The sequence below is a fragment of the Gallus gallus genome, chromosome 2 (genome assembly GCF_016699485.2).
Source record: "Gallus gallus isolate bGalGal1 chromosome 2, bGalGal1.mat.broiler.GRCg7b, whole genome shotgun sequence".
In the NCBI taxonomy this organism is placed as follows: domain Eukaryota; kingdom Metazoa; phylum Chordata; class Aves; order Galliformes; family Phasianidae; genus Gallus; species Gallus gallus.
This window is the reverse complement of record NC_052533.1, coordinates 125461535-125478021: the sequence shown is the minus strand read 5'-3', so window position 1 is coordinate 125478021 and position 16487 is coordinate 125461535. Positions and strand designations below refer to the sequence as shown.

The following is a 16487-nucleotide window of genomic DNA, read 5'->3' as shown; positions in this document are numbered from 1 at the left end:
CTTTTGTGTGCTGGGTGGTGTCAGAGCCCGGTGAGGAAGCTGAGGGCTGGGGAGGAGGTGGCACACAGGCAGCAAAGGGGGCAAAGCTGCAGAAAGTCAGACCGCTTCTTTCTAATGCAGTTTGCTTGGAGGCGTCTTGGCTTCGTTCTTTTCCCTTTGTACATACGTGGAAGTCATGACCTCACGCTACTGAACTGATTTCTGATGCCGTATTTGGATTTTCATTCTTCCCACTGTAGAACACATGTAAAGCACACCTTGGCATGTAGCTCACTGCTGTACAACCGGCTAAAATTCCCCTACAAAGACCTTTTCCCTGCAGCCTTCTGGCCAGCCAGATAGCATCCTCCTTGCTTGCCCAGAGGCACGGACAGGCGGTAACTGCCCAGCCCAGCCGTGCTGCCTGATACAGCATGAAGGGCTGGGCAGGAGTTGTGTGCCTACTGATGATGTGGGGGTAATGTATGAAGCTGCAACAGGACGACACATGGAAGCATTGGTTTGAGGTGCAGGACAGGGGAGAAGTGCTTTTAAATGATGAACAGGCCCTGAGATGGGCTAGAGAAAAGCAGAGATGTAGGAGGAAGCAGGTGTTGTTGAAGGAGATTGCTACCGAGGGTTTGCTGGTCACCTTCTTCCACCATCCCAGCTTACGCAGGATTTTCTTAGGAGTAGATTGCAACGTCACCCTCCCTAAGTCACCTGCTGGTCATACTTTGCAAACAAACATGCAGAAATGCTTTGGTGGCATTGCCACTGTGCCTGCGCTGCAGCAACCGGACAGACGGGGTGAGACATTGAGCTCTGTGCCAGTTGTACTTCTCACCTTTGTATGATTTACCTCAGTGGGCATAAAAGGCAAAGATGCAACCACACCTATCACTGAAATGAATGCCGTAGTAAAATAAAAATCAATTACGTCCCCACTAGGAAATGAAACTGAATTTTAATGATGCTGAAATTACTGCAGCTGTTCATTATGGCACGTCTGTATAGGTGAACTGTCATTATTTGTGGAGTTGACTGTTCTGGCAGCTCGCCCAACAGACGCCCCGCAATAAGCAACTCCCTCATCCCATCAGTTGTGGTTACCCAAACCCACATCCCTCCGCTGCCACACAGCCCGCAGTATCCCCTTCCTACACTTCTCCTCAGACGGCCACTTGCGCTGCAGAGCCAGCAGAAGCCCTGCCCTGTTTCTGAAACCCCTCGTCGTTATGGATGGAATAGAGTGCCATAGGCTTGGGTCCAATCCTTGGAAATTCCTTTATTGCTCAGAGTTTGAGATCCTGTTTAATTAAAACATTTATAAAGTTAAAAAGCATTCAGAAAACATTCAATACATGAATGATACCCTGCAGCTGCATACTATTTTAAAACAGTAGAAAGCAAAACTGGAAATAGAATGACGAGCTGTTTCTTGAACCCACAGGAGATCAGAGGGCAGCCAACCCAGTTCAAGCATTCGCTACACAGCAAGAAGGAAGAAAAGCTGCTATGAATTCCTGGAGCTTTTGTCTCCTGTAATTATTTCCTACATCATGTACAGCAGCAACGTTAGTTACACTAACATCTTAGATAAATGGCCTGGAAAGATAAAACACACAGTAGTGCGTGCACTGAGCAGAAAAAGGAGGGCAAGTGACTAAACTGTTATGACAAGTTCACAGTAATTTATTACTTATCTGTAACAAGAGTTGCCTTTAGCAGTAGGTCCTTCAAACTGCAAGGCCGTTAAAGCTTTCTCATGCCCTTCTGAGCAGCGGGTAGTTAAAGGCATATCTAAAGAAAAGCAAAAGCACAATTTTTGCACAGAAAGGTACCAGCTGAGCAAAAGCACTGAGAATTGGGTATAGAGTGAGAACTGACATGAAGCTGTACCTTCCCTTGTGCTGCGAGCAGACTAACTAAATTTAAGCTACAGGGCTACAGATGGCACAATCACATCTTCACTTTGCTTGCAGACACTCCCTAGTTTACCAGGGTCTGATTCCTACACTTTAATTATTCTGAGTGAATAATAAATCAGAACATTCTGGAGGACGTACGTTTGAAGCGTGGTTCCATTCCCTGAAATAACTTCGTGACTACGAACACATCATCAGAATCTGCACAGAGAAAAAGCTTCTGTTATCACTGACACTGATGCACAGTTACATTGCTGGAAAGTGACAGGAAGACCTCCGTTAGGATCAGTTGTAGTCTACTTCCTCACCTACACACCACAGCCACTTTCTACATCTTTCAGTCACATCGACCCTCTGGTACATCACCATACCAGTGCGACCTGCAAGATCTGGAAACTGTACTCAGCTGTAGTTATTAAGCAAATGCATTATAGCAGCAGTGACCCTGAGATTTAAGTCTGTATCACTGGGAGTTTAAAACTGTGCTATGATGCGGTATCGACACAACACCCCCTTCCTCTTCACAAAGCCAAGAAACAACTGAAAAACAGTGCTGCTTTAGCTCAGCTAAGTGTGTCTGTGTTCCAGACCTGCTGGGTGCAACCAGATACGTCCCTCATCTGTGATTGGAGCAAACACACTATCCTTGATTTACATTTTTCGAGTGTTTCTGCTGGTGAAAGTCTCTTCTTGTTATTCAAAGATAAGTAACAGTTATAAAAACCAGTGAACTTTAAAAAAAGTATGGAAACTTTTCAGAGATACAAATGGGAGGTAGACACCTCACTTCAAGGTGTTTCAAAGGCCATTCATGATCTCCCTTAACACTCACTACATGGCACTTGGATAATTATTATCTTCTCTACATTCCAAAATAACGATGAAAGTAAAATGATATCAAAGCCCCCAAATTTGACAGCCAGAAGTATATGAACGTATGCAGGCACTTGTGAAAATGCTTCAGAAAGATACAAATAATTGCTTCTTTTTCACTTCTGTGGAAACTACATAGGATTACTGCTCTGTTTCCCTGGGCATCTCATATCAGGTGAGAGAAGATCAGGACCGAATCCAAAATACATACAAACATCTCTCTGCAATTAGGATTACACTGCTGTTCTGCATCACTGTAACGCTGCTGTATCTCAAACACAAGGAAACTTTGCCACATGTAGTCTACACCCAAGAAAAACAGTAACAGATAAACTTGAAAAGAACAGACAAAATCATACACTACTATGACACAATGAAGAAAAATTTCAAGTAGGAAACCCGGTGAGTGATTTCAAATAGTCCTCTTGGAATGTTAATTCAATTCAGAACAAAATCTGTACTGAACAAAACTGAAGTATGGTTGCTAAATATTAGATCTCAAAAAAGGAAAGAGGAAAAAAGGAAAGATTTAAGGGATTTTCAAAGAACTTAAGAGTTGAAAACCAAACTGCCAACCACAGTGGCTCATATTACCGCCTCAGTCAGTTCTCCATGTCGTGGGAAAAGTCATTAATTTTTTTTTAATCCTATTCTAGTAATAACAAAATCATGTTTACTCCTGTCTTATTTCCCTGTACCTTTTCTATTAAAGGCCTACAGTTTAGTGTTCACAACTTCAAAAGCATCTGTAAATGTACCCAAAATAAAAACGAATACCAGACAATATCAAAAAGATAAAATTGAAAACCATCCCATTATTACTGAAAAGTGCACTGCAGTTAATCTGTAGGTCTGAGATGCTCTGCTCCTGGACACAATCTCCTCCATTAAGTGCTCGAAGTCTGCAGTCTTCTTAATTAAATGAGAAATCTTTCATCCACCAAAGTTTTAGACGTCAAATTCTTCCGCCCAACTTTATTACGAATGAACCTAAAAATCTAACACCACAAACAATACATTAAACAACAAGTACTTAAACCAGCATGCTTCAACACCTAACACAAAATAACCCCATACTATGTTTAAATCTTAAAGGAGGGAATCGGGTGTTTAACTGCCTTCATTGATTTTGAAACTTTTCCAGTATCTTTCCATCATGAAACATGACACAATTAATTGCAATTAATTTTGACTGGGTTTTTTTTTTGTGTTTTCCAGTGAAAGCTGTTTGTCATCTCTTTGTTCATGACATGCATAGGAATATACTTGGACTCTTTAACACCACATACTGCGTCCAGGGTTTCATTATTGCACTACTTAAGCACTCATACTAACCCGTATTATTTAAATAGAAGTTTACCTCCTGTTGCAAATACGTCAGAATAGCTGCTAAGACAAAGCTTTGGGTAGCCAGATCCACAACAGAGAAAAACAGGATATCGAAGATGAGCAGCGTTGTCTCATTGCCATAATACAGAACTTCACTGAAAGAGTGTCCTTCATCTACACAAAGACAATGGTTTTTGAAGAAGGATTTTTACTTCATCCGCTCCAGAAATCTCAATTAAGTCACTTAAAAAATGATGATCAAAGGGCTGGAGCACCTCTCCTATGAGGGAAGGCTGAGGGAAATGGGCTTTTCTAGCTCGAAGAAGAGAAGGCTCCGGGGAGACCTCATTGTGGCCTTCCAATTCTTGAAGGGAGCATATAGACAGGAGGGGGAACAGCTGTTTACGAGGGTGGATGGTGACAGGACAAGGGGGTATGGTTTTAAACTGAGACAGGGGAGGTTTAGGTTAGATATTAGGAGGAAGTTTTTCACACAGAGGGTGGTGATGCACTGGAACAGGTTGCTCAAGGAGGTTGTGAATGCCCCATCCCTGGAGGCATTCAAGGCCAGGCTGGATGTGGCTCTGGGCAGCCTGGTCTGCAGGTCTGGCGGCCCTGCACATAGCAGGGGGGTTGAAACTGGATGATCATTATGGTCCTTTTCAGCCCAGGCCATTCTATGATTGTATGAAAAAAGGCTGCTTTGAATATGAAACAGACAAAACTTTCTTGCCGCTGAGATGTTTAGCAAGTGCTAACTCTGGCCCCAGGTCAAAAAAATAATGAAACATGCTTAAACCTTACCTAAAAGGAGCTTCAGAGCTTAACATTATCTTCGTTCACTTAGCAATCGATTTCCCCAGAAATGGGTCTTTGAAGCTTAAAACACCATTTTCCGTAGCCAAATTAGATTACTTATTCATCCCTTTGTTTTATAATGCTTCTCTTAAAAGAGAGTGCCTCTCTTAAAAGAGAACATTTAAGCAAGTACAGAAAATGCTCCTCTCTCTCTTTCTGCTTTCTTATTAAAATGCGTAATGAAAGTATTCATTAAACATTGCTTATGAAATCCTGATTTGTATCTAAACTTCTGGAGACCACTGCAGTGTAACCCATCAAGCAAAATACTCATGTCAGTGCTTACACGATCTTTGAAACAATGTCAGTCAAAAGACTAAAAGCTGAACATTGCATGGTTTAGAGACATCTCACTGTGCTTCTGCATTTAACTCAAATATCACATACCTGATAATACTGCTGGCTGAGTAGACCTGAGGACTAGAATAGGGTTTTGGACTGATTGCATGGTGGGGACTGGCAGACAGAGGCTGCCGAGAGTTAATACTGGCTATCTTGTAACTTTCATTACTAAAGATAGTGCTTCACCATAGCAGGGAAGGAGAGCCCAGTCCTTTGATGAATTATATGCAGCTCAGACATCCAGACTGAGCAAAACTATCAGTCTACAGCCATGGCTCCTATCTGGTTAGAAAGCATGTGCTATATTCCTGATGACAGAGCAAAGTTTGTGATTTAAATGAGGGGTTCAGATTTTGCAGCCTTGGTATCAGAAACAGCAGAAAAAGTTGTGCTCTGCTCAATAATCTTACCTGGGGATTGGTATTAAACAAGGATGGCATATTTAGGATGTGTAATGGTCATTCTGTTGATATCAGTGGATTGGATTATGGTTCTGATAAGGTTTGAAGTTTCTGAACGGTGAGACTGGAGAGTCAAGTATTTAAGGGGCTCAAAATGAGGCCCCATCATTGGTCGCTGGTCAATACTTAGCTTTCACTAAAGTGATGCCCATGTCTATGGTTAGGGGTAGAATAAGGGTCTGAACTAAGTTCAGTAGAGTCTCCAAAAATGCGTGGTATAATATAATCAATTATTTCACTAAAACATCCTCACTGTGATCAGTATCCTCTTTAGAGGAATTGTCTTTCTGTTCCTTTAGTTGTTTCACAGGAAATTTAGTTCTCTACAGAAAACATAGTGCTGAACTATTTTAATATTGTGGATCTTCTTTTCATTTAAAAAGTGGATGTCAGATCTAGATAGCAAGTCAAGGAAACACTTCATAAACAACTGCACATCTCTACACAGTATCCTTTCAAGATGCCTATAGGAAAAAAAAACACTGCAGTTAAGTGACAAATCGTAAGCAGGATTTCTCTAACCTAGAGAACACCTCTTAGATACTTCACTCACAGTCATTTTAAGGCCTCTCTTGCTGTAAAGCCCAGTTTAGGTTAGAAATCCTGGAAGTAAATCTACACTGAAACATGAATACTTATAAAAGTACAAATCCCAAGTCACGCATCCTTTTACCATTGTAGAAAATACTTTTCTCGATCGGTTCCATGAATTCCATGCCTAGAATCCGCTCAAGCAGCAATTTATCTTTGACAATATAATCCATATCTTTATGAACCTGTAAGAAAAGCAAAGGTGCAACTTCTGCTTTATGATCTCAAAGAAAATGTATCTTTTCCCCTGAAGTGGAGTACAGCCACTGAGACCTCGATGAATGAAGAAAGCATTGGTCCATTCCAAGATAAAAATAAACACAGAACAATAAAGGATTTGTCTGTGTGAAGAGTGGGCTGCATTGTTGCACAGTACTCCAATTTTTTATTTCAATGAAGCACTGTTTCAGTTCCCATGAAATCTTGAACAACAAGTCCTTATGGACATATGCTTAAACAGAAACTACAGGCGTGCAGGTTTACAATTTTTAGTCTGTACTTATTATAATTTCCCTCAATATATTAATATCAATATACATACGTGATCAATAAAAGAACTGAGGAATTTGTTCATGGTGTTGTACGCCCTTGTGCTTTGTTCAAAAGTATTTGCAGATGAGTCCAAAAACCTAGCAGGACCACGTCTCTGAAATACAACATGGCCGTGGCTTTAGTGGAAGAGAAACATATATTAAATAACATTAACAGAATAAAAATGTCTCACTTACTCTTGTCAGGGTTTCATGAATCCTGTCATACTGCAGTCTCATTTTTCTTGAAATGGAAATCTGAAATGTCTGGCCATCTGTGTTTGGTAGCAAACCTCTCTGACTACATAGGTTTTCCTACAAATTAAAATAACTGTAAATTAACATTATTCATGTCATACATGGGCCAAAATAAAAAAAGGTCACAGGGTTTTAATTTATTCTCTTTCATGAAGAATCATAGAACAGCTCAGGTTGGAAAAGACTTTCAAGATCATCGAGTCCAACCACAACCTGACCACAGTACCCTAACTCTGACAACCCTCCGCTACATCATGTCCCTGAGCACCACATCCAAATGGTTTTTAAACACATCCAGGGATGGTGACTCAACCACCTCCCTGGGGAGTCTATTCCAGTGCTTAACAACCCTTCCTGTAAAGAAGTTTTTTCTGATATCCTGGTATATACATACAGTAAGTACTTGATACCTCTAAATCTTTGAATTCACTGCATTCTTGATGTTATTACAGCAAGATTTTTTTAGGACATGAAATCCTGACCCCTGCTGTCACAAAGTCATATTCATCTTTCTACCTGTGTTCTATTCATTACCTTCTAAAACATCTTTTAATGTTCATTCTGAAGCCTTTTGGTTTGCATTTATCATTTATTCTCTATTTTTCTTGCTTTTTCTTATGCCTTGGACTCCTGACTTCTCCATGCCTTTCTCAGGTCATACTTCATAGATGTCAGAAAACCCAAGAACAATGAAAATTCATTAACTCCGTTGGGAAAAAAATCTGTGCTTCTCCCAGTATTATGCTAGAGAAAGCAATTTGGAAAAAAAAAACACACAGGAGGACAAAAAAATGATATTTAAAGGATTCCTCTACATTTCCATGTTTGAATGTTCATTTTCTCGTTCAGATTTTTTCTTGTCAGTTAGCATTAAAACAGACACATCCTTTGCTGAAGGTCCTTTCTTTCTACTTATCCATACAGTGATGCAAGATGTCATGAAATTTTGTGCATTGTGCTCCAATCAGATTTGGAAATCAGGAAGAGAAGAGATAGTGAAGCAGAAGAAGAAGAAAGGTGAATAGCTAGCTAAAAAAAATGTCAAATCACTGATTTGCAGATTAACAGCTGGTATCTTTTAAGTACCTTAACTCAGTGCAGTGTAACGCAGAAGACTAGATCTGTAACTGAAAGCTTTTAAAACATACATATATTAATTAATTAATTAAAGAAAATAATTAGAGTAGGCGAAAAACTTTACTACTTTTACTTACTGCTTCTCTCTTTAGGTTCATATTCATTTCCTCCATGTTGGTGTCTGCATGTCCATGCACTGAGCGGCCATGGATGTAATAACCAAAGCAGCTGTGTGACAAGAGGAACACTGAAATCTAAAAGAAGTGCAGGAAGAGAAGAATACTTTCATTAGATATCATTTTTTCCACAGTGTAAATCAGTAAGACCAGCTCTTCTAGAATGCAAAGTAGGTACGTATCAAAATATGTATGGCAGGAAAACGTTTAGTAACATCTTGACTTATTCATCTATGTTTAAGTAGGGACACAGAACAGCTTCAAGTTTAGTGTATGAATGGCAAGGATCACAGTCAAGAACTTGAAAAATTCAAGTTCTTCAAAATGAAGAATGTAAAACAAAGGTATGGATTGGCTTTCATTCTGATTCTGTGATACATAATACATAATGCATGATTTCAGATGAGTTTCTAGGAGACTGTATGCAACAGACAGTATGAAATAACGCTTATGTATCACAAAATTAACTCTCTATGCGACCTATGCACTACATGGTATTTTCATGGAAAAGAAAAACACCAAATGACTTAATATAATACGTTCTCACTTAGTCTTCTTGTAATACCTCAAGACTCATATTTGAACTAATGGAAGTAGTTCAGACATACATGAATGTATCTGAGAAAGATGATAGCTATTCAGGCAGGACAGCCATCAACATTTGAGGAAGAACCAGAAGACAAGAATGGAAATGGAACATAAACATAAAACCAAAACCAATATGGTTGTGTCTAGAAGAAAAAAGTACTAAAATGCAAAACTAGTAGAAAAAAAATGACAAAAAATGACTCCATATCAAATTTCTGTCACCATTTTCTACTCTTGAATTCAGTAAGAGCATTGTAACTGATATGCTTTCAAATAACAACATAAAAACCATGTCTAGAAGTACATATTGATACGGATGATTCCAAAATCGTTTTCAAATTAAAACTTAAGTGAAATCATCTTGTAGGTTACACCAGTAAATTAAGGTAAAAAAATCACCTCCTTTGTTTGTGATCTCTGAACAAATTATGTGAATAAATATTACTTAATATTCCTGTAACAATCTTATGTATTATTCTAGTCAAAATGTCCCCGTACAAATGAGACAAAGAAATACTTACGTTGCTCACACAACACAAATCGACAAATTGGCTTAACTTATCTTCAACAAATCTTTCATAAAACACAGCAAAAAATATAATCTGAAATAAATCAACCATGTTTTATTTTATTATTCCAGCAGATTTTACTTGATTTTCTGAATTGTAAAGCAATTAACTTCAAAGTTCAGCATCCACAAATTACAGACTTTTGCAGTGGTTATCACTGCATCACGCTCTCTGAAATAGGATTCACATCCTTCCTCTACAAAGTAAGGATGTAGCAATAACTTGATTTTCATTTCAGTATTGGTAGATGCTCTAAATTTGCTTACAAAAAAAAGGAACGGAGTAAATTCTTCCCTTAGACAGAATTAAAATTGCAACAAAGAAAGAAAGATCTCTCATAGGCAGTTTCATTTTTTATTCTAATCTTGTACCACATTGAACAAGCACAAAGGCCAGATCAAAAAAGAAAAAAAAAAACAAAAAAAAAACCCACAACCCTCCAATGCTTCCAGTATTTGAAGGGAGTGTATAAACAGGAGGGGATACAACTGATTACGAGGGTGGATAGTGATAGGACACGGGGGAATGGTTTTAAACTGAGACAGGGGAGGTTTAGGTTGGATAATAGGAAGAAGTTTTTCACAGAGGGTGGTGACGCACTGAACAGGTTGCTAAAGGAGGCTGTGGATGCCCCATCCCTGGAGGCATTCAAGGCCAGGCTGGATGTGGCTCTGGGCAGCCTGGTCTGGTGGTTGGTGACCCTGCATATAGCAAGGGGGTTGAAACTGGATGATCACTGTGGTCCTTTTCAACCCAGACCATTCTATGATTCTGTGATACCCAATGCTATAGTAAGCAGTGTTATTATCACTAGGATGGCGTAGGGATATATTTCAGTTTCCAAGAACCAGCACAGAAAGCTAATTATTCAGTATGTGCTTTACATACCTGCAGGAAGGCAATGGCTAACCACAGCGCTACAGACACACCAAATCTTAAAATGCGGCTCCATGGTGCTATGTAACTCTCACTGCTTCTTGTAAGACTGGACGAAGAATCCATTAAAGCCAGGTTTGAAAATCCCACCACCTGAAGAAATAAAAAGGTTAATGTAAAAATGTGAGGTAACAAACAGCATTAGTTATGGCTATGTCATGTTCCTCAAAACAGGAAATAAGAAAAGAGCTGGGAATAGCAGCATGTTCATTATGGTATAGCCCAGTTGTGGGATCCAGTATTATTACTGAGAAACAATTAAAAACATGATCTGTGCATATATGTATATATTTACATTACGATATATAAATATTTAAATATAAATAAACAAACATACCCAGCTAAATCTCATGACAAATCAACACTAATTTTTTCCTCAAAAAGTCTAAAAGATTCTACTGCTCGACTACAGACAGATCTTATTCCTGCCAAATTCCAGCTTTCCAGTCCTACATATTCTTGAGATTACACATTTTTGTTTTTCAAATGTAAGAATCTGAGATGTTTTTTTGAACAGAAACATATTTTCCTTCACTGTCCCTTACAGTTGAATCTGTTTTAAATAAACAATTTAGACAAAGTTCCCAAATCAAAACAGTGAGAGAAAAAATAGGTATTGAAACACTGACGTGATGAAAATTTGTGAAAATCATTCAGAAGTAAAACTACCATGGAAACAGATTTGTGGTGGGATAATCCCCACCACAGCAGGATGGGACAGAGAACAGGATGATCAAAAGCGATACAACTTGTGGCTCAAGATGGAGATAATTTAATAAGCAATGAAAAGGAAACACCACCACCACCACCAAACATCCCAAACAACCAAAACAACTGATAAAAAAGCAGTCACAAAATACCTCCCACACATAGACTAAGGCCCAGGAATAGTTACCTAAGCAGAAAAACCTATCCCCCTCAGGGCTGGTTTGTTGCATGTGATGCTATCTGGTCCCTTTGGTCATTTTGGGTCAGCTATTGAGGTTCTGTCCTTTCCCAGTTTCTTGGGAAGTTGTGTCCCTTCCCCTGCTTGCTAGGGGGCCACAAGGGAGACACTGTGCAAACACTCCTGAGCAACAGCTGAAACACCTTTATGTTATCAACACTGTTGCAGGCACAGATCCAAAATACAGTTCCACATGGATTGCTATGAGAAAATTCAACTCCATCCCAGCCATACCGCATGCAATACTCAAAACCTTAGTGACACTGCCAACGTTATCTTCACTACCTATAGAGTCACCATTGCAATGGTGACCAGTGCCAGCCAGAGGCTGCTTAGGTACCAGAGGCAAGGCCTAGGATGAAGGAGACTCCTTCTGCACTTTCCAACTTCCTTCAACCAGTACTTTGCCAAGCTTCTATACTAAGACCACACAGCCCGTAACTGTGATGAATGAGAACTGAACAGTAACTTTACCAAAACAGGTAACTGCAGAAGCCAGTTTTTGACCAATACAGTTTTTTCCCCAATAGCAGCGGATAGCTCTATCTATCCAGTGCGTTTTTCTTCTTGAGAAACTACACGTCAAACTCCAGAACACCAACGAAAGGCATTAAAATTACTGGAGGTTCTCACAAACACCAATTTTAACCTATTCAGGTATCTTTCACAACTTCCTCTACTATCAGTGTCAAGAAAGGGACTTTTCCAGAGCATATTCATAGCAGGAATTATCAAGTAAAACGTAAAGAAAAATAGTCTTTCTCTACTAATAATAACAGGAGCCTAAGAAGATTAAACAGAGGAGGCTAGTTAAGTCTTGGGAATACTTGCTGTCTTTCCTCTCACTCCTTCCTTGTATCATGGCACGGAAGCTGGCCTGGCCAATATCTACAGAAAGTACTGAAACAGTTAATGAAGAATTAATTTTGTTAACTGTCTTTAATTTAAAGGAAAAACAGAACATCAAAGAATATATTAAAATGAATTAAAGCACTTAAAAATACGTCAGAGAACCTCACATAAACAGCTGTACGCCTTCAGAGTACTTGCCAAAATAGAAGTACCTACCAAACTGCACTGAAGAAACAAACCAAAATGATTTTGAAAAGCTAAAGCACAGTTTCTCACACAGCCCTGAGCTATAACTGAAGCTGTAACACTGCCTTACGTTATGACATCAGGAACAGAACTGGCACATTTCATTTCCTGCTTTATAAAAGGTCACCGTAACAAATTAGCAGGGAGAAAACTCCAGTTGAGACAGATATAAAGCCAGACATAAAGCTGTAGACTGTGGCAGCAGGGAACAAGTAAGCAAATAAAGAACTGAGCACATACACAAATGTATCAGCCTCTTAGCTGTTTAGGGTAACTCATTAGCTTAAGAACAAATAAAACTAATGGAGCTTTCTAAGGTACTTGGAGGGTTTGTTTTTTCTTTGAAGTCTTCCTTAATGAAATAGCACAGTGGTGTGTACACCTGTATGTAAGTATAAAAGAAGGTAGCAGAACAGTTATTCACAAAGCAGTGTGGATGCAAGCGATCTTGAAAGGCATCCACAGAGTCTGCAGGAATTAAAATACAGACTATTATGTTACATTTTGGATGTGAATAATAAAAAAAATTATAACTATAGCAGTAATACCTCTAGAAAGAAAAGAACTGCAAGCACTTGAAAGAGAGGGTTTATCTTCCTCACTGTCTGCATTTCATTCCATTCATTGGCTATAAAATATGTTCTCCATATGCTCACAGGTGCAGCAGCACTTTTTACATCACCTTCACCTAAAAAGAATACACACATTAAAGCTCTGAAATTTCATATTTTGGATCAGTATCAAAATTTAACCAAAGTTCCGTATATTAACAAGTACAGCAGGAGTTACCTTCAACTGCTTTAAGAACTCTGCCCTTAGGTCTTTCCCAGTCAATAAAGAAAATATCTACAGTAAGTTGTGAAACCAATAATTGCAAGAATTGCAGAGCCTGTTAAAAAAAATAAAAGAAAATGAGAGAAATGGAATTCATAATAAGTAATACATTTTGCTACACTGGAGACTGCAATTTGGTTACTAAGTTTTGATATGTAAATATAATTAAAAGCATGGAAGAACGGTACCTCATGTGATGATGGCCAGAATTATTAAGAGAATACAGCAAAATAATAAATCCCCAGAAATCAACCCAGCATTTTCCCACAACACATTAACCAGTATTGTGAATTCTGATTCAATATGCTTCTGTGCACCATGGAGACAGAATACTGACCTCTACATTCTACATGAATGTTTGAAGATGATTATTTTAATCTGAGTTATACTCATTTTTAATCAGGAACTGACTGCAGTCGTTCTGCATTGAAAGAAAGCACTGGCTTTCTTGATATATTGTTAATTTATTTGGGTTTCCTTAACTTTTATCCTTGAAAGAATAACTTAGCTTAGAGTCCGTAGGCATTTGTTTTCCCATTAAGGCTCCACAAAATAAATTGCTATGGAAAAATAACATAATTCTTAGAATAACCATTCACCTCTATGCACAAATAAAATGCACTGCTCAAGCCTACTGAAAGTACAGATGCGTATTTTAAAATGTCTTTAATATATAAGGAAAAATATTTACCTTTAAACTAAAAGCACACGCTACGTACGTAACAAAAGCTTTCTCTTGAGATGGGAGTGGTAAAAGGACAGAGACGAACTGCTGAGCCTGTAATTAAGAACCAACACTGAAACAGTACAGAAGGCATACATAACAATATATGAAGGGCTTTGGACTGAATGCCTTTTGCAAAAAAAAGATCAATATTTAACACGCAATCTATTCAAACGCATAAAGTATTTTAACTGGCTATTAAGCAGACTGTAAGCACAATGGGACCTAAGGAAAAGAAATGGGTGATCACAAGAACTGAAGCAAACAGAACAGAATATCATATACAAACTTGCCTCAATAGTCTGATCAGAAAGGCAAAAAAAAAAAAAAAAAAAGAAAGTGAATTTTTGTGCAAAAATGACAATATAAAATAATGCCATTATTAACAGTTATTCATAGAACACCAAAATCTGGGAGAACACTTACTTTGAAGAAAACGAGCCAATAAATCCCTGTGCCCACTGTGATGATAAAGAAAACGTTGGCAAGGTCTCCAGCATAAAATAGAAAGAACTTGAAAACTGTCTGCAATTATAAAAGCACACTGTAAAGGTCTGTAAAATAGTTAAGCAATGTTTGTGTATGTTTGTATAAAACGTTAAGCAGCTCCCACTACAGGAACCTCTTAGTAGTGAGAAGTAACCCCAGACAACATTTTGGTACTGCAGCCATATATTTATTATATTTTTGGGATACGAACTCTTATATCCTCGTCTTTGCTCAAAAAAGAATGACTTTGAAAACAAAGGCCACTCAACTGGTCAGAATAGCTCTACTTATAAATACTTTTCCAAGCAAAGCTATTTCCTGCATGACAACATCAGAACGCAAAGAATGCAAAAAGCCTACTTCCTCAAGCGATCCTAATTCCAAGTCATAGTTCTATGCAGCTAGGCTAGAAATTATTTCAGTTACCATAAGAAACACAATAGTTATATCACAGGGAATGACAGCAAAGGTCTCCTTAAAGAGAGGAAAATGTCCCTGTCTGGTTTACCAGCTATTTATACCTGTAAGTCAATCACAGAACTGCCTGTACGCCTCTTCCAGCCTGCAGTCCTGAGAAGGGACCATAACACTGCAAGCCCACCCAACACGCCCAATGTGATCTGAAATAAAAGAAAAAAAAATATTTGTAGATATTTTTAAAAAGAGAAAATAGAAGTAAATCATTATATTGGTGAATTAAATGGCAATACAACTTACATCTGTCTGAATCTGAGCCTCCGACTGATTCATCTCATAACGGACTGAGAAGGAAACCTGAATATTAAGATAGAAAAAGTAAATATCTACAGAAATCTTTAAATGCCACAACCATTGTAACCAGTGGTGGTTCACAGTTGTTAGTTAATAGGGATTCCCATCTAGGGTTACAATGCGGGTGCAACATCAAGCTTTTTATGCACGCATCCTCAGCTGATGCGCTACAGTACTAAGTGTAGTACTGGCATGTGTTCTTCCTACTTTTAGTGCTGACTTTACTAACGCTAACACTGGGGATGAACCCCTACTACCTCCAGGTGAACAGCTGCACCCCATTATAATCCTTTCGACTCTGCATGCATTTTTTCCATGTCAAAGTAGCCACCACAGGTTTGATACTTTCCCCTTTACCACTGTTGATTAAAAGAAGATTTAGTCTAACTACATCAACATACAAAATCATTAAGTGAGCTCTTACATAGCTCAGACACCTTTCTTTCCCAACCTGAGTGAAATAAAAACTGCCACACAACACCAAAATTGCTCTCTCCAGCTATTTACCTATTCTAAGACCTAATTCTGTGGTTAAATAAAGACATGATATCGACAGAGAAGAAGTCTGACTTTTGTTTTTCTATTCCTCTAATTCCCCATCCCTTCCTTCCTTTCGTGCAGATAATACAGAATGCAAGGAATGGTTTCAGTACCAGGAATTTCCAGTTGAATGTCTATCTGAACTGGATACCTGAACTGCTGAGGAACGTTGATAAGCAGAAAACATTATTGTTAGTATTTATTTGTGGCAGAATCATTATTGTGTTATATTAAATTCAGTATTTTCATTTATTTATAAGCAGTGTGATCTAACAAGCAAACAAGGCACTAGTTTCTGATTGCTCTGGCTACAGATTATTGGATTATTTTACTTTAATTCTTAAAGTTCTGTTGCAAATAATAAACATAAGCAGACAAAAAAATAAAGGACATTACATATGCATTATCAATATTTTAACTTAAACCACAAGTGATCTGAACTGTGTCATAACAACTTCCTCTTAATGCACTTCTTTGAAGAAAAATATTCAATTTCTTGCATAAATCGCTGCTTTTAGTGCACTGCACAAATTATGGATACTTTTACTATTTCCTTTGCACTACAGTCTCATTTACCATTACGTACCCAG

General features: G+C 38.4%; 1 protein-coding gene across 4 annotated transcripts in view; it reads right to left on the bottom strand.

Moving 5' to 3' along the window:
• Positions 1–1247: 1247 nt before the first annotated feature.
• Positions 1248–16487, bottom strand: part of TMEM67 (transmembrane protein 67) — a 31530-nt gene continuing 16290 nt past the window's right edge. For 3 of the 4 annotated variants that reach the window (XM_040695815.2, XM_418334.8, XM_040695814.2), the window contains exons 15-28: positions 15304–15360; positions 15108–15206; positions 14524–14622; positions 14065–14151; positions 13329–13428; positions 13088–13227; positions 10448–10588; positions 9512–9592; positions 8364–8480; positions 7090–7206; positions 6903–7007; positions 6444–6546; positions 4141–4283; positions 1248–3778 (exon numbers count right to left, since the gene is read on the bottom strand). In XM_040695815.2, the coding sequence (XP_040551749.1) occupies positions 3698–3778; positions 4141–4283; positions 6444–6546; positions 6903–7007; positions 7090–7206; positions 8364–8480; positions 9512–9592; positions 10448–10588; positions 13088–13227; positions 13329–13428; positions 14065–14151; positions 14524–14622; positions 15108–15206; positions 15304–15360 (1470 nt within the window). In that variant the 3' untranslated portion in view covers positions 1248–3697. The remainder of the gene's footprint in view (positions 3779–4140; positions 4284–6443; positions 6547–6902; positions 7008–7089; positions 7207–8363; positions 8481–9511; positions 9593–10447; positions 10589–13087; positions 13228–13328; positions 13429–14064; positions 14152–14523; positions 14623–15107; positions 15207–15303; positions 15361–16487) is intronic. The other variant, XM_004939946.4, reaches the window with a different exon arrangement.